The sequence below is a fragment of the Bidens hawaiensis genome, unplaced genomic scaffold (genome assembly GCF_021521415.1).
Source record: "Bidens hawaiensis isolate Kalapana, Puna unplaced genomic scaffold, B.hawaiensis_p1.1 tig00004839_1, whole genome shotgun sequence".
NCBI classification, from domain to species: domain Eukaryota; kingdom Viridiplantae; phylum Streptophyta; class Magnoliopsida; order Asterales; family Asteraceae; genus Bidens; species Bidens hawaiensis.
Genome location: NW_027491303.1, coordinates 174,572 through 196,483, shown reverse-complemented (window position 1 = coordinate 196,483; position 21,912 = coordinate 174,572). Strand labels below are relative to the sequence as shown.

At 40.9% G+C, this 21,912-nt stretch overlaps 1 protein-coding gene across 1 annotated transcript; it reads right to left on the bottom strand.

Moving 5' to 3' along the window:
• Positions 1-20,573: 20,573 nt before the first annotated feature.
• LOC143628199 (uncharacterized) lies at positions 20,574-20,993 on the bottom strand. Its single transcript, XM_077097845.1, has one exon. The coding sequence runs from the start codon at positions 20,991-20,993 to the stop codon at positions 20,574-20,576; it is 420 nt and encodes a 139-aa protein (XP_076953960.1).
• Between the last annotated feature and the right edge of the window lie 919 nt (positions 20,994-21,912).

The window sequence follows — 21,912 nt, the reverse complement described above, 5'->3', positions numbered from 1 at the left end:
TCGTAAACGAATCCCACGTTGATGACTCTGAATACATGATTATCAATACCTTTTTATATCCATCATATATTCCTAACCTTACTTGAGGTTTCATACTTGTGCATTGTGGTGGAGTAATTGCAATGTATATTGCACTTTTAAAACTACAAATGGGAAGTATTTGGTTCCTGACCAAAAACCAATTGTAATGGGGATGACGTATTATCACTTATTGGCATGATATGTTAATATTACATCATGTAAAAACACATGTTCCGATATACATATGAAATTTTGCTCTCATGATTATTGTATTTGCAATCAATTGTAGACGTTTGTTCATCGTCTCCGACAAAAACAAAAAGATTTTGTAACAGCATTCGTCACATGTACTTTAACATTTATTCCAATAATCATCACTAAAATGGAAATTAAGATCACCACATTTATCAAAATAATCTAGAATAATGTGCTTGCTATCAGCTAAGTCACAAGTTAGGCAGACATCAGGTTGCGAATTTGATAACCATTTAGACGATGCATCGATTTTAAAAACACTAAACGGTATCATGCCGGGATATACATATCCTTTTGTCATTTTCATAATATATTAGAAATTTACACCCAACTTAGTTGGTTAATAATTAACTTCCCCTTGAGAGCACACATTGTATGTATAATTACCATGAAGAATTTTCTGGTCCTTCATTATTTTCACATCATCAACGACTCGGATGGTCTAACCGATCAAGCCAATATGATAAACAATCATGATCCATAATTTTCCATCTTAAGATCATATATGTTTTAGTTTAACTCGTGTTTGTTTAATACACAGCAGAAAATACGAAAGAATAATTATTACAATTTCAAACATTCATGTTAAAACATGTTTCCCGTATTATATTCTCGTATAATCGCTCCTTGAGTGTGACACTTCTTGTGGTCGATTTAAATACTAGCATGATGATCTCACTATCAACGTGAGGATCATTACAATTCCTCATTTACTATGATCATGACCTTTATAATGATCATTGTATCTCACTAACATAGTTATTCTTATTATTTACATGGACATCATAACAACTTCTTCAATTATCATGATCACGAACTTTACACTAATCATATCACGTCACATTCACTTCATGGAATGGATTAATAACAAAACAAATTTCATGGTGACATCATTACAATTTCTTTAGTTATGATCTTTACATCGATCATTGATGGAACTGAAGCACACAACTTTCATGGTGCCATGGTGGTCATTTCAAACCTTTGATACACTTGTAATTATATTGTTATTTCATGAGCATATACGAAGCGTGACAAATGAATAACTATTTTATTCAGCATTTTCTTATCATTACAAGATATATATCGAGAAGTAGTTACCTAATCGGGTCATGTAAGGTATATTGGAAAAAACCTTACGACTTTATGTAAACTAATAATGAGATCTAGGGAGTTTTGATACTTCGGGTGTCGTATTACAAACGAATCTTTAGCACAATTCAATCATGTTTATAACTTGTGATTATATACCATAACTTTGGACATTTTGTTCTTCACTTTAAAAATAATAGCATAAAAATAGAGCACACCAATAATTTAGATTACACATATGACGTTATAATATGTCACCAAGTGAAATGAGTTACTCATGACCTATAAGAAAACTACATCGCTTACGTATTAGTTTATCGTGATACAGTCTATCACAACTATCACATAATACATATATTTGCCACTTAAAATCTTGTGACCATTTATAAATCCATAATGAGATGGCAATTTTAGTTTCAGGTCTTATAATTCCCTTTTAAACATTTTACATGAAAATAATATCCAGCGTCTACATGCCATGCACAATAATCTACATGTCATGAACTATAAAGTTAAATCATGTAATGAAATCGTTCAATTCATGGTTCTCATTCACAATGTAAAAGTGATTACAAGCAACTATTTATAGGCAACTAACATATACGCTAACCACTAGACATATATGCTAACATTGGCAAGCGTATAACATATACGCTACATATCAAAATATACAGGAAAATATATACGGAAAGAAATACATATACGCTACATGTTAACATGTAATTTCCAATGTTATATTTTGTCATATAAAACAAGTTATATAATTAAATTCAAGAACTTTATAAGATAAGATGTTTTCTATTTTCCCATCAACTACAAGCAAATATACATCACGTATAACAAAATTCATTTGTATCTTATATACAGAGTTCTCACCTTTTAAAGAACTCATAATATATTTCAGTTTCAAATTTAAACGAATAATTGAATGTAAGTCCATAATGTTTATAATATATATAACTTGAAATATATCTTTAAAACCTTCAATAGCTTATAAAACTAACATTGTATTTAGTCTATCGAAAGTTATGGAAATTTTTCTTCTCTTTATTTTTTATGAATAAAATCATATTCCTTATATTAGATCTAGAAATAATTTCATAATGATGATAAAATATATCATGTTATTTTGAAATAATAATAAATCCCATTGTACGGTATAGTTAATACGCAAATATATATTTTACCTAACAGACATTCATATTATCAAATTCTATATAATTCTAGTAGTCTATTAATAAAGTCAAAATATGTAAACACATTGAAGAAACACTAACCGGACCCCTGACAGATTACTGGTAACCTGGGGGTTAGATAGATGTTTCCCACGAGGGGTTAGACCCTTGGAAGATGGTTCTGCTGATAACCTACAAAACAGACACCGTGAGCTCGTCACTGAGAAGGGGGGGGTTCCTCCTTGTGACCACCCTCCGGCGTGAGAATCAGACTAGATTGCTCTTTAAATATAAAAGTATATTAAGAGATTGCTAGAGCAGATATCAGGTATATATGATAAGATAAGATGTTGTAAGATGATCATACCATTGGGGTATTTATAGCCGAAGGTAGGTTTCCAAGGGGTTTAGCCGGCCCAACACGCTACCAACTGTAACCTATGCACGTGCCCTGCCTGTGAGTGGTGGATAGGTAGCGGCTGACACAGAGCAGGCGTGTCGTGCACTCTTCCTCTTCTGCCAACTACAGGCTAGGCACGTGGTATGGCAGGAGTTGGTGGGTAGGCGGCGGCTATTGGTCACAGTGCTGTGGCGTGCTGTCTGCCATGCTGCTGTCAGTGAGCTGTCGCATTCTTGGTCAGATCTTTTGTCTGTACCTCGTCAGGTATCACACAAAAGATCCTCCATACGGACTGGCTCATTTAGGCGGGAGTTTTCCCCCTCCCGCCTTTGCTCATTCCTTCAGGTGACACTGGGAGAGTTAAGTGCCTTGTGCGTGTAGCCATGCTGCGCGGGTGGCCTTCCCTAATGGCTTGTATCCGAGGCTGCGGGGACAGGCGGAGTCCTTCACCATTGGGAGGCATTTCCTGCGGGACCAGCTTGCGTACTGCGCGTAAGGACGTTACGTCTCTGAGCATGGTTGGTCCTGCGGATCCAGTTGGTCTCTGCGCAGACGTCCCTGTTTAAGGTGAGTCTTGCGGGTCCAACTGGGCTCTGCTGGGACCTACCTCTTCAAGTCCCCCCAGTCCAATGTTCTTCTCATGAGTGTTCAATAAAATGAGGTGAACTTTTGGACTTGAGCAAAGGGTTTTGAAAAGGGTTTTGTAAGGTTTTCCATGGGTATTCTTTCCGCGGAAGTCCTTGTCACTTGCAGAAATGCCCGAGTTTCCTGCTTGGTCTTTGGGTATGATGCGGGTAGGTCTGTAACCTCCTCGCAAGTCAGGAGCATTGAGTCCCAGTTGTATGTATTTTCCATGAGGTTTTGGTAGTTTTGAACATAGTGATCAATTATGTTAAGACCACCAATTCCATCTTGGAGCTTCAAACAACGTAGTTCTCGACGTTCCCGCTATGCGGGGATGTTATTTCCGTTTCCGCAAGCATTGCCCAGAAGATCCTTCTTGGTTTCAATTCCCAGCGGAGCGCTAGGTATGTGAAGGGTTTTGCCTTAACACTGTACATGTGCTCGTCTTACGGTTACTTTACTTCCAAGGTATTCCTGGCGTCAATTCCCTGCGGGTGCTAGGTATGTGAAGGGTTTTGCCTTTTCACTGTATCCGCACCCGTCTTATAGTTACTTGGTTGCCGAGGTACTTGGCTTCAATTCCCTGCGGGTGCTAGGTATGTGAAGGGTTTTGCCTTAACACTGTACCCGCATCCGTCTTACGGTTACTTGTTCAAGGTTTTCTTGGCTTCAATTCCCTGCGGGTGTTAGGTATGTGAAGGGTTTTGCCTTAACACTGTACCCACAGCCGTCTTACGGTTATTTGTTTGCCAAGGTTTATTTGGCTTCAATTCCCTGCGGGTGCTAGGTATGTGAAGGGTTTTGCCTTTACACTGTACCCGCATCCGTCTTACGGTTACTTGCTTGCCAAGGGGTAAGGGGTATTTTCCCGCTTACTTTTTAATATTTTCGAATTTTGAATTTTGAAATTCGAAGAGTTGGTGAAAAGATAAGTCCAAACCTCTGAAACGTCGTGCGACGGTTTCTTCTGACTGTGTCAGGACGTGCAGGGAGTTATGGTGACGTGACAGAACATGGTCATTCCAGTTGCTTTTTCAGGCGCGTGGGCACGGGATTTCGGGCGCGTAGCCGCGAAATCTCTGGCATACGTCCTTGTGACAGATGTTGCCAGCTTGCTTTTGCCACGCGTCATAGTTTCATTGCACCTTTGATTTCTCTCTCTTCCGTATTAAATTCATCGCATTAATTGCGATTACTATATAAAGGGGGAGAGGGTTATTTGCAATTCACACTTTTCACTTTCATCTCTTCTTCTCAAGTAATTTCCGGCGAATTTTTCTGTTCAGTAAAGCATTACCCTGAAATCTCTTTTCATCTTTCTTCCACCATGTCTTCTCATGATGCTGATGACCAGAAGACTGCTGGCGAATGCCAGTGCTCTCTTCCTGTCGATCTGTACCAGTATATCGTCAGGAAGTTCATGCTCGAGTCTCTCGAGCCTGAGTTTCCTGAACCCCACCATACTGTGTACGATGCCCCTAGTGGCAAGATCGGGGTTTATGCTGCATTCTTTGTCTACGGAAACCTTAGGTTTCCGTTGACAAAGTTTGTGTACCGTGTCCTGGAGAGGCACGGTGTGCACCTGACAGAGGTGCACCCCATGGCCATTGCCAAGGTCCGGCACTTTGAGTGGGTGTGCCGGATACTGGGCCTTGAGCCCCTCGTTGACCGTCTGATGACCTTCTACACTTGGAGGTGCATCCAGGGGTGGTACACTCTTACAACCCGTATCAAGGGTTTAAAGATTTGTACCACCGAGCGGAGTCTTCGCTCATGGAGAAGAGAGTTCTTCTTCATATCCGCTCGCGCCATCCCCATCGCCATGAAGTTCAAGAATGGCCAGGCGCTTCCGAACCTTCCCGCCCTCAACTACGAGGAGGCGGAATGGTTCTCGAAGATATCCCGGGTCCAGTCCCCGGTTTTCCGTTTTCCGGAGTCGGCGATGGTGATGCTGGGGATGAGCCGGGTGTGGAAGGCGGCGAATGCGGATAAGGTTCCGATCGTCCTTGAATATGGTTCGAACTCTGTCCCTTATGGTACGTCTTGTTTCATTTTGCTGACTTCGATTTTTTCTAACTTTCTTGTTGATTTCAGAGGGGAACGATATTCAGTCGCTCCTGAACCCGCGGGAGGAAGATGGTCCCGCGCGGATGGGTACTCGTGCTCTGGACGAGAACGAGTTGCCCATCTTAGAGCAGACCGCGGGTCGGTTCGTGGAGGTTTACCCGCCAGGCCAAGAGATCCTGAGCCACCGACGGCCAGGTAAGCCTATCTTCTACCCTGAACCTCTCAATGCTGTGCCTGCTGCTGGAGTTGACATTTCTTCTTCTGAGGAATCCGCAGAAGGTCCTCCACTGGTGCGGAAGAAAAAGGCTGCCGTCGGGAAAGGCAAGGAGAAGGTGGCCTCTACGGCCGACCCGGTAGTCCTATCTGACTCGGAGTCAGATAGTGCAGAGGTGGCGGGGAAGCCCGGTGGTGAGGAGACCACCGCTCCGGAGGCTGTAGCTGTTACCTCCGGGGAGGCAGCGACGACGACGGTTACCGGTGTCAAGAGGCCGGCTCCATCGGGTTCGCCCCCGCTCGTCCGTACGTTCAAGCTCAAGAAACCCCGTAAGTACCCCCATAATTCTTGTCTAGATTTGTTGTTTCAAATAAATTTTTCTAACACTTTTGCTTGTGCAGGTGTGGATGTTGACGCATTCCAGGGTGGAGTTGGAGCAAGTATTCCCCCGCCAATGAGGGAAGGCTCGGTCAGCCTTCCCGAGGCGTCGACCCAGGCGTCTGCGCCTGCTTCCGTTGGTTCCAGCCTTCCTGAGGCTGTTCCAGCTGAGGTGTCTCCGCCGGCCGTGAGTGCAATTTTTACAGCATCTTTCACGGAGCCGGCGGTTACTGTTGCTGAGGAGGCGACGCCAACAATGGCTACCACAGCGGCTGCCACTATACCTGCGCCACCGGCACCGACGGCCGGACCATCAGGTACGCGCCGGGCTTCCCGCCGATCTATGCCACCTTCCCATCTGTCTGACCTGTTGGATGGATTTCCTTTAGGTTCAGGTGATGGGTTTGGCGGCTATCGGCCTGTTATTGACCCTACAGGTACGTAGGGTTCTTTTTCCTTTGTATATTTTTGTCATCTTTTCCTAACTGCCTTTGTTTTTTTTTTTTTTTGCAGTGTCGGATTCCAATGAAGTGTATGTTCCAAGATGGAACATACGCCGAGGAACAACCCTTCGCACCCCTGTGGAGTGCGTGGATTGGGCTCGCCACGCTGCTCCTCATGGTGCGTTGGGGGAAGCCATGGCTAGCTACCAGGAGGGTAGGCTAACCAATGAGCTTCGGGTTCTCCAAGCCCGGATGCAGCCCCGCGTCGAGCTGCTTTGTCGTGAAAACGACAAGTTAAAAGCAGCTCGCGCCAAAGAAATATCTGAGACGCGGGCTCTGCGGGAGGAGAACCGGCAGTTGGCCGCTGCCGCCGCCGAGAAGGAGAGAGCATTCAAGGCCCTCGAGGTTGAAGTCCAGGCGCGACTCGAGGCCCGCTCCAAGGCTGCCCAAGCTGTGAATGAACAGCTTCGGCTGGCTAAGGAGACTGCGCGAAACTCAACTGAGAGGGCTGCCAAGGCTGAAGCTGTTGCTGAGCCGCTTCGCGAAGAGAATGAGCAGCTTAAATGCAAATTAAAGGCTCTTCAGCATGCTCATGACGCCTTGGCAATGGAAGATGCCAAGAAGCTGCAGGAGATCCTTGACCAGAGGGGGGTGCTTGACCGCACTGAAAGGAAACTCAAAAGCGTCGAAGAGGCTGCCGCCAAGGAAGTTCAACTTGCCAACCTTGATAAAAGCGGAGCCGAACGTGCTTACAAAGAAAGTCAAGCTACCCTCCAATGGTTGCTTCGAGAAGCGTTGCCTCAGGTATCTTTATCTTTTTCTTTACGCTTTCCGCTCGTAATTAGAAAATGTTCTAACTTGTATTCTTTTGTAGGTTGTGCGTCGGGTCCTTTCAGAGACCTCTTATGACGATGCGATGAGCGCAGCCCTCAACGCTTCTCATGAGGATGGGGAGAAGACTGGCTTCCTGCTTGGTCTAGGGTTTGCTGAGAGAGGCTTTCCGCCCTCCAACTTCCCTTTATTCAATGTTAATACTGAAGCTGCTTATGACCAAGCTGTGAACCAGTACGCTGCCTTCCCGCATCCAGTGGTGGAGAAGGTGAATGAAGCTGCTGCTGCTGATGATGGGCTAAACATCCTTAAGGCTTTCCTTGGGCAGCCGCTCTCTGACGGTGCTGGTCCAAGCGGAGGTGGCCCTGAAGCCTGATCCTGAAGATCCCTTCCCACTGCTAGGATAGACTTAGCTTTGTATAGATTTCTTTTAGGCGGGTAGTTACCCGGCCACTGTTGTAATATATCATTGAAATATACGATTGTTATTCCTTTCATTGGATTCTTTGCTTTATAAACTTATGACTTGCATACTTAGTTTAAAATAGCAATTTTCCAAGTGTTTAGAATAAGAACCTTTGAACGTGGTTGATAGTGGGTTAAAGTTTCGCTTCCTCCTTCGTGATTGTGCGGGTAGAACCGTCACTTGCACTTGGTAGGATGGCAAAACTTTACCCATACCTGACCTGCGTGTAGGTTTTTCTTATCTTTTTAAGAATTTTGTTTTGAACCGTTCGACGCGCGGTTGTCGATAGGTTAGTGTTCATTTTCCTTTCATGATTCATGCGGATAGACCGGCACTTTCATTTAATGGAATAATTGAACTCTTCTTCAACTGACCTGCGTGAAGGTTTGCCTGTTGAGGATAAGTTAACCTTTGAACGTGGCTGATAATAGGTGTGAAGTTTTGCTTCCTCTTTCGTGATTGTGCGGGTAGACCCGTCACTTGCACTTAGTAGGATGGCATAACTTTACCCATATCTGACCTGCGTATAGGTTTACCTTTTCCTCTTAAGAATTTTGAACCGTCCCACGCGCGGTTGTTGATAGGTTGGTGCAGTTCCCTCGAATGATTCATGCGGATAGACCAGCACTTTCATATGGTAACTTTTTTCCCCTTCAACTGACCTGCGTGAAGGTTTATCATGCTTTTTGGGTTCGTGCGGGTAGGACCGCCTTCCCATGCAATGACGTTTTTTGTAATTATGCGGTGAAAACCGGCATGTTAGTGTGTACAAAAGTATAAATGTAAATCATCAGCTTCGACGTTTGAAAGAGAATCATTTCCATTAGAAGTGGCTCTTGGCCTTTTCTGTACAAATTGGAATTGATTACATGCAAACTATGTAATTGAACTCCCTTCCATGTTGGGACAGGAGTGCCATCGAGCCGACACGCACCTGTTTCGGGATCTCGTTCTTTACGCAGCATGTAGTCTCCATATTGAAGCTGATTTTTTATTCGTGTTTACCCCAGCCATGGTTCCACACGCACCTGCCTGCCTGCTTAGCTTTTATTTCGCCACGAGGTGCGCGAGCGTCCCATCTCTGACGAATGTTTCGACCATGTCTTTTACGTCTATGCATTCTTCAGTGTTGTGGCCTTTTGTTCTGTGATAGTCACAGTACTTGCTCCGATCAGCATCGTGACGATGTCGGATTACTGGAGGCTTTGGCCATGGGAGCTCTTCAGTAGCAAATATGTCAGTGACGCTTTTGGTAAGTGGCGTCCATCTGGAGTTCCGGTGCAGCTTTACATTATCCCTTTCACCCAATCGGTGCTGTAAGCCGGATGAGGTGTCAAAGTTTACCCTTGACTGCCAAATGCCTTGCTTCCGTTTTTTGTTCAATAGGGCGGTGAGGACGTTGTCCTCTCTCGTCCTCTGGGTGTAAAGGTTTGTGCTCTGCGGAAGGTCTCTACCCAGTTGCTTCTCCGTTTCCGCATAGCGTTTGGCTGCTGTCATGATGCCATCCCATGTGGATGGCATTCCATCTTTACCCGTTAGGGTGCGGATAAGCTCTGGGTCCTGCGCGCCCTGGATGAAGGCTGCGCGAACAAGATCCTCGCTGATATTGCCCAAACTTAACTTCTTTGAGTTGAAGCGAGTGATGAAGTTTGGCAGAGATTCATCTTCTTCCCGTATGCATTTGAGGATTGTCCATTGCTCCTCGGTATACTTTCGCTGCTGGCTGAAGTGTTGGCTAAACTTCTGCTGGAAGTCTGCCCAGTCGTAAATGTGGTTAACCGGTAAACGATCAAACCAAACCCTAGCAGCCCCCACCAGCGTCATTTGAAACATGTAACACCACGTGGGTTCCGTCCAGTTGCTGACGGTTGCCCCTGCTATGAACCTGTTCAAATGGTCGTCTGGGTCGGACATACCATCATAAGTGCCTATGTTGGGCATTTGTTTGGCACTTTTTGGGGCAATTGCTTCCGCAATGTCCCTTGCAAATTTGGACGTTCCCGCATTTGCAACGTTCGGTCTGAACGTTTTGGAGAAGTCTCGTGAACTTCCACCTGTGCTTTTTGGTTTGAAGGCTTGTCCAAAATGCCTTCTCGGTTGGGAGTCCGTTTCCTTACGCTTCCCTTTTGCCCTATGGCGAGGGTTCGCGTCGGAGTCGGATTCCTCCGAGTCATTGTCCAAGTATTCTTCGAATTCGTCGGCCTGTTGGACGGAACGCAAGCGTTCGTCCAACTCAGCTTGGAATTCCTTTTGTCGTGCCTCCGCCCATGCCTTAACTTCATCGAGAGTTTGGCGGGGGAGACTTGTTCGTTTTTTAAACTGGGTATCGGTGAATCCCAGTGGGCGATTATTTACTGCACTTGCCCCAGCTTGGGTAACTGGGGTAGTGTTCGTAAAATTTACTTCACTTGCCCCGGCTTGGGTAACCGGGGTAGTGTTTGTAAAAACTGTGTTGCCGGTATTCCCTCCAGTAGCTGGGGTTGTGGTTACCGGAGTTTCTTTAACCATCTTTCTAGAAGTTTGAAAAAACTGGAGAAAAATGAAGTTCTAGCTTTATGCACGGATGGCGCCAATGAAGAAACACTAACCGGACCCCTGACAGATTACTGGTAACCTGGGGGTTAGATAGATGTTTCCCACGAGGGGTTAGACCCTTGGAAGATGGTTCTTCTGATAACCTACAAAACAGACACCGTGAGCTCGTCACTGAGAAGGGGGGGGTTCCTCCTTGTGACCACCCTCCGGCGTGAGAATCAGACTAGATTGCTCTTTAAATATAAAAGTATATTAAGAGATTGCTAGAGCAGATATCAGGTATATATGATAAGATAAGATGTTGTAAGATGATCATACCATTGGGGTATTTATAGCCGAAGGTAGGTTTCCAAGGGGTTTAGCCGGCCCAACACGCTACCAACTGTAACCTATGCACGTGCCCTGCCTGTGAGTGGTGGATAGGTAGCGGCTGACACAGAGCAGGCGTGTCGTGCACTCTTCCTCTTCTGCCAACTACAGGCTAGGCACGTGGTATGGCAGGAGTTGGTGGGTAGGCGGCGGCTATTGGTCACAGTGCTGTGGCGTGCTGTCTGCCATGCTGCTGTCAGTGAGCTGTCGCATTCTTGGTCAGATCTTTTGTCTGTACCTCGTCAGGTATCACACAAAAGATCCTCCATACGGACTGGCTCATTTAGGCGGGAGTTTTCCCCCTCCCGCCTTTGCTCATTCCTTCAGGTGACACTGGGAGAGTTAAGTGCCTTGTGCGTGTAGCCATGCTGCGCGGGTGGCCTTCCCTAATGGCTTGTATCCGAGGCTGCGGGGACAGGCGGAGTCCTTCACCATTGGGAGGCATTTCCTGCGGGACCAGCTTGCGTACTGCGCGTAAGGACGTTACGTCTCTGAGCATGGTTGGTCCTGCGGATCCAGTTGGTCTCTGCGCAGACGTCCCTGTTTAAGGTGAGTCTTGCGGGTCCAACTGGGCTCTGCTGGGACCTACCTCTTCACACATATATATACTTATATACATGTATCGTGACAAGTAAAGAAAACCATACGCATGACAACAATAAATGTGGAAAGTATTTATTTGAATCACTGATCAACCTTAATCTTTCAAGATACTTAAAGAAAACTCATATATAATTAGCAAGACCATATTAATCCACACAATTATAATATTATTTAACTTACAAATTTTGAAACAAAAAGCAACTTAAAAGTCAGATGGAAACGTAATATCATTTAATCATTTAAATTGACAACTTTCCTTGTTTTAGTTTTATGAAATCGTAATATAATTTAATCATTTAATTTAATTATGTAACATATGCTAATATTAGGTTTCCAAATTAGTTCATGCGGTTCATAAAACAAAGCTCGAGAATCTTACCTTCGCTACGACCACAATGGTGCCTTAGTAATGCAGTTGTCATTTGGTGGGTGTTAGCCGGAAAAATCATTGTGGCGGTTTGCTTAATGCCCAACGCACTCATGAACAAATACATCCCTTCCTCCCTCAGTCACTGAGGTCTATTATGTGAATGGTTATTAGATGCCAAAATGGGTTCGTCGGAACAACGTAGACACCGGATGATGCGGGGAGAAAAAGAATTTCAAGAGTTTTGAAATGTGGAAACCAAAGGTGGTAAGTTTAGAAACTAAGGTTTTGAATCGAGCACTTTCGTGCTGATAACGTGTTGTAAAACAACGACCTATTAGCAACAAGATCCATACACATATAGAGATGATCAAGGAAAAGAAGATTGATGCTTATTGATGTAGTAACCAAATACAAGATGCCTTTATTTATAAGGACATTTACATTAATACAAGAATAATGAATAGATGGTGGTTATGCATGTGGAGAGTCACACTAATAAATAATGGTTCGTAACATTTTTAATTATTTTAAATGCTTAGTTGGGTGAAAACTCCATGTAAATCAATGGGCATTCTAACTATTCATTTCTCAACCTGTTTTCAATTTGATTTTTGGTTGGAACGTATCGTCCGGGGTGGCTCCTGAGATACTCCAACTATTCATATTTGATTCGTTAATTTAATATTTAGTTGGGTCGGTTAAAACGCCATGTAACGCTCATGGGCCGACCAAGTCCATTGATTTGATAATTCGTTAGTTAGTTGGGTCAGTTAAATGCCATGTAACGCTCATGGGCCGACCAACTCAATTGTTTGTTATTCGTTATTTTAATTGGGCCACTAAATTTCCATGGAACGCTCATGGGATGCCCAATTCACAAAATTTATGTTGCTTTATTTAGTTGGGCCATTCAAATTGTCATGGATAACTCATGGGAGGTCAATTCATTAGATATGTTTTGTTATTTAATTTAGGGTTATCGAGCTCCCATGGAAAGCCCAACCCAATCACATGTCATTTTTAGATTTTACTTCTAGATAAACATTGGTTGATTAATTTAAATATCTCAAAATTTTTCACATGGTTTTAAATTCCTACGCATCCCCAAGACATGAGAACTCACTAGTACAATTTTATTTAAATTCATTTTCCTTATTATCTTTCATTACTCATTTCCACAACTTACCCATCATCTCGTGAAATTTCACATTTGGTCCTCATAGAATGTTTTCCCTAAGAATTCTTCATCGTGATCAACGTCGTTCATCTGCTTCTCACGATCGTCGTTTGACTACTAGAATCGCCATGGAGTTTGCTTCTGCTATGTCGTTAACCAAACAGCCGCCAACCTCAACAAAACCAAAATGCCCCAAACAAGAAATCTTATACTAACTCATACCCGTTATAATGTTATTTAAATTATCTTCTCTCATTTATTTCTGTATTCTCAAACTATAAACTATCGAGCGCATTTCAATCTTTACCATCAACTTTAACTATAAACATTTTACTACTTCTTGTTTTTCCTCAATCTTATGTTACTTTTCACAACTTATCTTTCATCCCATAAGTCTTTATTGTTAAAACTCAATTATTATAATTTTATTATTAACTAAATTTTTCATCCTCCAAATTTAATTTCCATTATTAAATTAAATCTTCCATTAATTAATTTAAATTTTTTATCATTAAATTGACTTTTGATTGAATCTCCATGGAAATCCATGTATAACTCGATCACTCACTTTATTTATTGATTAAGTTTCGTTATTTAGTTGAAATTAAACGGTGGTTTGTAAATATTTCAACTCCCTACTTTGACTTTTGATACATCTTGAAAATTTTGAACGTTTTAATGATAACTTCGTTAGTTATTAGAATAGTCATGGTGGCTGATACATTTTTAGCCTCGTGTTTCTCTTATTTTATTGTATTATCTCCCATCTCATTTTCATTTTCAATATTAATTTAATATTCGCTATTTACTTTTTATTTATTGCTTAAATGCAAACGTTGAATATTATAACGGTGTTTAATTTTAATACGTTTAATCTATGAATATTATATTTTAAATTATCTGTAGTCGGTCAGACTCGTGGGAACAATTCTGAACTAAGACTATTCGGACTTTAAATTGGCTTAAGGCAACCTTTATTTTACAAACAAAATTGTATCAGGTGAAGTTGCATTAGACCTAGTGCAACCTTTTTATCAGATAACGCAACTGTTTCTTTCAAATGCAACCTTTTTAAAATGTTGCATTTGAAAAAACAGTTGCATTATCTAACAAAAAGGTTGCATTAGGTCTAATGCAACTTCACGTAATGCAATTTTTTTTGTAAAATAAAGGTTGCTTTAGGCTAATTTTTTAGTAGTTTTCAAACTCACAGTCCTCATTATGAATGACGTTGGATGTAACTCGCATCAAATCATCCTCATGGATCTTAGTAATAAGATGTTTTGATATTGGTATACTCATTTAGTATCCGTATACCTGAGATACATATTAGAAATTTCGTTTGCCAAAGGCTATTCTTTGATCAGTGTCAACCACTGTCGCATAATTTCCAGCTATAAAGGCATTGGTTGGGAATATTCTGAAGTTTAGTGGGAGTTGTATGTAATCAAGATGAGATTCTATACTCTTACATGATACGTAACAGTTAGACGTCATGGCGCCCTCGTTGATTCAAACTGGATAAGTGTGAGGCCACACCAAACTTACTGTGTGTTTGATTGGACCACTTTGATTCTGTATCAAGAACAATAATGATTGAACGCCATGTGAGATTGAATGGGATCCATGTCACATCGTTCAATTGATGTCTTACACAGAAATGATAGATATCAACGATTACCATAAACTCATTATCTTGCAATAATGTATTCCAAGATGTTTTGGTTAATAACTTTAAAATGTCATAACTTATTGGGGGCAGCCATGTGTAGCTAGAGCACCGCTGGCTGTTAGCGTTGAGGAACTTAACCAGAAACCGTCCAAGTGGGAGACTGTTGGATTTTATGAACCGGTTCAATTAAGTCAACACGACTGACTGAGTTTTGACCCGTAAGAGTTACACATTGGGTAACGAGCATAAAAACCGCTTAAGTTAGTTACCTGGTAATGACTTGTAATAACAACATGGTCAAATTCAAGGACTAGGCTTTGGAGTTGGAGATGGGCTTGGTGTCCTGATTAGGATTATCTAGTTTATTAATAAATTAGTTAACCTAATCATAATATGAGATTAATATAATAAAACCCTAGCCATTACCATATATATATATATCTCTCTCTCTCTCGACGTACTCTATCGCCGCCGCTGATCAGCCTTAATTGTTGGGAACAGCCACCGCCGTAGCTGCTGTCCACCGCCGTTGTCTGCTGCTGTCCGCCACTGTTCGCCGCTGCCCAGCTGCCATAGCCGCTAATCACCACCGTTGCCGCTGCCTTCGTGCACCGCCATCGTCAGGTCTCGTTTAACATTATCAACTAGCAAAGCTCGTTATCCCTCGGTGTCTCAACCGGTTATTCATTAACCGAGGTAAAATTAAATATTGTCAGCTTTGATTTGTATTTAATTTTTATTGTCATGTTTTGTATTCTGATGCGTTAAAAGTAGTTATATAAAAACACGCTAATCTAGACACTAAGTAATAAACTCTAGTCTCTTAACTTAACTAAAACTACTAACCGACAAGTGAATCGGTCGACTCTAGGACGGCTAAATAAGTCCGGATATCGAACCCACGAGACTTTTTTAATTACGTAAACTAGCTAATTAGACTAAACTACAGACACGACTATTTATTTGTTTGTTTTAGAAGGTTTTTTTTTATTAAAATACTAAATTTAAGCTATTATTAAAAACAAATTAATAAAAACAAGTAAATTAAACAAAAGATAAGTTTGTTGATTTTAATCAGTTGATAATTGTTGGTGCATTTTGTGACCGTCGCTATGCAATTCTGATCAGCGGAAACGAAGTACGAAGTTAGAACAACTTCACCATAGGCGAAGTTAGAACAACTTCGCCTTAGGCGAAGTTAGAACAACTTCGCCATAGGCGAAGTTGTAACAACTTCGCCTACAGGCCCAAGCCCGTGAAGTTGTTTATATATATATATATATGTGTGTGTCTTGTTTAGGTTTGAGAATCCAGAAGGTTAGAGAGTTTTGTGTTACAGTTCAATTGTCTAGAGAGAAACAGAGAGGGAGAGTCGTGTGGGACGACCCGAGGTAGAGCTCACCTCGGGTCGGCCGTGTTTCTGTTATGTTCGGTATGTAACGTGGTTTTGATTATTATAAAAGATCTACAGATTTGTTTATCCCATTCGTGTGTTTGTTCGTGTATGTGTTTGTGTGTAATCGTGTTCTTCGTCTTCTACACCATTAAACGAGTCTAGGAGGATTCCGCACTCCTAGACCTCGTGCGGATCTCGTATCGATCGGCGACGCCCCGGGGGGACTTACAAGTGGTATCAGAGCCTTAGGCTCTTATGCTATGGTTCGAGATCTGCGTTTTGGTGTTTCTGGCACGTTTCTGATGCGTTTTTGGCTGAACAGCCGCCGCAGGCGAAGTTATGGGGTTCAGGCGAAGTTGTCGCTTAAATTTTAGGGTTTAGGCGAAGATATAAGGTTAAGCGAAGTTATGGACAAGTGAAGTTATGGACAGGCGAAGTTGACTTTTAGGCGAAGTTGACTTTAGGCGAAGTTAAAAAAAAAAAAAAGTTTTCGCCTGTATGGCCAGGTGTACACGATTATTGTGAGACCGAAGACGTTGTTCCGTCAACGAGTGAAACTTGTTATCTCTTGGTTTTACGTGTGAACAAATACGTGTCAACTCTGGATATGGAGTTGAGGTTGTGAATGGGATATTGATTGAAACTGGATATTGACACATATTTGGGTGTTTGTGGGCAAATGAAATAGTTGTTGTTCGAGGTTGACCAACTGAAGAAAGTCAAATTGAACTGAAGGTTTTTGTCATTACTGGATTGCGGTCAGAGCATATTATTTATGTTATTTTCAAGGCGTTCGAGAATTGGATCCTGAAACGTGATGCTTATTTATTAAAGTGAAAATTCTGGAACAAGTTGGATTTAATCGGGAATTAAAGTGTTTATGTTCTTGATCGTTATCCCTGGTGATTGAAGATGCTGAGGAGATGATAAATGGTCATGTGTGTTAGATTCTGTCAAGGTGGTTTTGTGATGAAATTGATCACTTGATGTTGAGTAGTTGAAGATTAAACCTTATCGTATGCCGACGTGTTGGTGAAGTTGTGGAGGGAGCCCAACTTCACGTGTTGGTGAAGTTAGAAGAACTTCACGTGTTGGTGAAGTCAGAAGGGCTCACGTGATTGGTTGAGATGATCAATTAGGCACGGGGATGCATGCATTTCAAAGACCTCAATCTATATAGTCGGAGAAGCTTACACTGAAGGGGAGATCGGATATGGAAGACGCTGGGTGATTGGTAGATTTGTGAAGCTACAAGACAGTTTCAGACACGGCTGGTTGAAGAGCAAACAGAAGATCATCAGTTAAGAGGGAGTCTGTTGGTGCATGTTTTGTAACAGATGATCTTTTGTGTTTGTTAGAATTGAGAGCAACGGTCAAAGGGGAGTCTGTTGGTGCATTTTGTGACCGTCGCTATGCAATTCTGATCAGCGGAAACGAAGTACGAAGTTAGAACAACTTCACCATAGGCGAAGTTAGAACAACTTCTGCCATAGGCGAAGTTAGAACAACTTCGCCTTAGGCGAAATTAGAACAACTTCGCCATAGGCGAAGTTGTAACAACTTCGCCTACAGGCCCAAGCCCGTGAAGTTGTTTATATATATATATATATATATGTGTGTCTTGTTTAGGTTTGAGAATCCAGAAGGTTAGAGAGTTTTGTGTTACAGTTCAATTGTCTAGAGAGAAACAGAGAGAGAGTCGTGTGGGACGACCCGAGGTAGAGCTCACCTCGGGTCGGCCGTGTTTCTGTTTATGTTCGGTATGTAACGTGGTTTTGATTATTATAAAAGATCTGCAGATTTGTTTATCCCATTCGTGTGTTTGTTCGTGTATGTGTTTGTGTGTAATCGTGTTCTTCGTCTTCTACACCATTAAACGAGTCTAGGAGGATTCCACACTCCTAGACCTCGTGCGGATCTCGTATCGATCGGCGACGCCCCGGGGGGACTTACAATAATGAAAAACTACCTAGGCTAAAATTCTCTAAGTTTCAGTTGTCAATTAACCAGGAAATATTTAGTTATGGAACTGGTATCGTAATATAGACGCTTAAATGAAAACCCGAACAGGACCCTGACCCTTCTCAAGAAGACACCTATGGGTTTATAATAAGTTTTAACGCACACCAGTTTTAAGAATCAAGTTTCCTTAAAATCACCTAATTAATTATGAACTAGTTGCTTTATACGAAATCCTACTTTACAGCGTGAAAATCAAAAGTGGTTTAGGGGTGTTTAGGTGAGCTTTTAAAACTTGCTTATTTGCTATTTGTTTGTTGAAAAGCAAAAGGTGTTTGGTAAAGCTCCTGCAAAAGCTTCAAAATGGAGCTTTTTAAAAGTGGCTTTTGCTTTTCAAAAATTAAATCAGCAAAAAAGCAATTCTAAAAGCTCACCCAAACACCCCCTTAATATATTTTATTGACTTGACAGACAAAATTAACCAATCAAACCTAGATGGACTCCTTACAAAGAACTAAATCTAGCAAGCTTGATCAACAAAGACCTATCAATAACCTAACACCTTACAGCTATTTAGGTTAGTAGCACACTTAGGTTCATAAAATCATAATGTCAAACAAATCCCAAGTCAATATTAAACTTCAACAAAGGTTCATCACACCTAGATAGTCTAGAATGTTTAGCCTATCATTATAAAATCAAACAAAACAAACTTAAAGAAAATCATGGTGAAAAATAATGTAAATCGTTCTTGATCGATGAGCACTCCACAAGCTGATTTCTTGCCTTCAAACCAGCCAAAATATGCAATCATAAGCTCCGGGAAACTCCAAATTCGGCTCTGATTCGCAGGATATGCTTAGGGTGAAGTTTAGGTGTGTTTATATAGATTTTCAACGCCCAAAACTGGAAAAAACATGAGAACAATCTGGAATTCTGGCTAAAGGTGCCGCGTGACCACCTCCTGCCTCCATGGCCACGTAGCGTGGCGTGCAAGGGGGGGGGGGGGGGGTTGGCCGGTCCGGTCCGGTTCGATTCGATTCTAATCCTTCCGGTTCTCCGTTTTAGATCATTTTAGCTCGTTTTTTTTGCTCTTTTTCACCACGATCAAGCTCCGGAACCTACATTATTCAAATAAGTTAGTAGTATACAAATTCTAATATAAACCGAACAAAAACTAATCAAATATTATACAAACTATACACGAGAATTATATATATTTAACGTTATATCATACTCGTATTGTTTGTAACCGGATCCTGTAAGGTTTCATAAAGTGATGATTACTCGTTTATATATTCCGCTGCACTGATAACTTATTAATGAGATTAATAAATTAGGAAACTTTTAAATAAAAGTCGGGTTTAATTGTTAAATCGATGAGTGATCATCACTAATGTTGAGTGCTGAAATGATCTTTGGAATTGAAATGAAATATAATTAACCACAATGTTTTAATTAACGTGTCAGGCCAAGTGGTCTCTCATACACTGATTCAACCATCATACTGGTTACACTGCGGTATGAAAACGTGATTAAACTACACGGCCAACACTAATGTACATCTAATCTAACTAATTTCATGATTTACGGTACACTTCACTACTATTATGCACACATGTGTCATCCATAAAATGATATGTTAACTTTATTAAATTTTTATGTCGTATAGTTGTTTATACTGTATTTTTAGTTTTTAAACCGATATTAGCATTATTCAATTTTTAAAAGGGAAAATTACTGTTTGCGTTCCTGTGGTTTTAGAGCGGAGACACAATGAGTCCCCGAAAACAAATTGAACTGGTTGAGTCCCCGTGGTTTCAGAAACAAACAATTTGTGTCCCTGTGGTTTCAAAAACGAACAATTTGAGTCCCTGTGGTTTCAGTAAAACAGAAGTTTACCTTGAAAGTTAAGTAACGATAGGGACTAAAATGGTTCATTTTTGAAACCACAGGGACTTAACCAGTTCAAAAAAATTTTCAGGGACTCATTGTGCCTCCGCCTTAAAACCATAGGGACGTAAACAGTAAAAATGGGTTCAACCTATCCGACTAGTTAGTTCATTAAATGACCGGTAGTTTTCTAAACAAATCCTCAGGTTGTGCATCCTATCCTATAACCAAATAGTTGTTGGGGGTCAAATTCGGTAGAGTGGATGTTGTGGTTTATTAATCTTAGAAATTTCCAGGAATTGCTGAAAATAAATAAATAACGTAGATTAATGCGGTGAATAACACGGCAGCAATAATTTTTTACCAGTTAAATACTATATTATATCAAATTTTGTACTACTCTTAATTATTTTACTAAAGCTATTAGAAATTACTAATTAGTAAAACATAATAAAACAGCATAGTTCAAAGTATTATAAAAGAAGAAACTCATGTTTGATCATTTCAAAGACATAATGCATGATAAAAGCAAAATTATTCATTAAACAAACGTAAGTCTTTTAAAACAAAGTCACATTACTGCATGAAACCATGGTAGAACGAAACCATCATATTATTCTCTGCCAGCACCTCTTAAGCCTGAAAAGCCTCCTTCGGGAAGGTCTTGGAGATTCCAGTGGGTGTTTTCATGGTGACTTTTTCGCTCGTCGGACTCTCAACGAAGATCTCAATGAGTGAAATCCATATCATCATCTCTTTAGACTTCACTCCTGACAACTTTTTGATCTTACAGTTCTCAAAGTACGAGGTGATCTCAGTAGCATACGACACTTGCTTCCCCGCCTTCTCGAACTTGTGTGTAATCTCATTCTTTTGTTTGAGCCACACAAATCCAGTTTCTTTCACATAACCAAGTTCCTCGACGTCCTTTACGGGCAATAGACCGTCAGGAAGACAATGTTCTCTAAGAAGAGACTTGGCTTTTTCCTTGCAAACTTCATCACCAGTGAAAATTTCGGCACTTGCTCTTATCTCAGGGGTGATTGGAGACATCTTTCCTATGACAAATTAGTGTATGTGATGTAAAGTGTAAGTGTTGTTGGAGTGCTTTTGCAATGTGCTACTACGTTGTTATTTATAGTTAGTTGAATACATAAGTGACCTTTACATTGATTTTAATTTCTAAAATGCCCCTTTCACTCATGTCAATTTTCTTAATGAAATTATTCGCTTCAACAGTCAAGCTTTTGTTGATACATGGAACTTTAAAACTATGATATTTCACCCCATCTTAAATTACTAAAACCGAGGTTAAAAAAGGTTATAAAACTGTTAAAATATAAGGGGAATCTGATAAAACGTGGTTTAAAGAGTAATTTAGATCATATTTAATTTAAAGTTGATCTCAAAAACATAAATTATTAGAAACATGTTGTGAATTTATGACATTGAATTGCGTAATTCTAATTTCTAACTTAACTTTTGGTGAAATATTCAAAACTAAAACACTATGTTGCAAGAAATGGATAATACACTTTAGAAACATTTCAAAAAGCCTAACATAGTTATGTGAAACTGTCTTTTTAACACTTTAAAAAACTGATGTAAATGTATGATAAGCTGAAATTTATTAGGTAACTGTGATGAGATAATTAACGGATGATAGCCAATGTGAATAACCTCCATCAATTTTATGTGTATAGCCAATCGCCAAGGGATAGGACTAGTTTGCGCGTGCTTGATTTCGACTTTGTTTATTAGAAACCTTAGGGAGTGGATATTACGATTCGTGGATTACATTTTTAAGAAATTAAAGGATTCACACCGAGTACATCGTGATAGAAGGTAGTGTTTGGTTAACATTTTCTGATTATAGGTGGGGTGAGATTGTGGTGTGGCCCTTGGTAATGAGCAGTACTAATCTAAACTAGTGACTAACATGATATCTATCTATAATATATATAAACGAAAA

Bases quoted from the DNA above. Each gene is read 5' to 3' on its own strand.
- LOC143628199 (XM_077097845.1), bottom strand. From the start codon at position 20,993: ATGTCTCCAATCACCCCTGAGATAAGAGCAAGTGCCGAAATTTTCACT.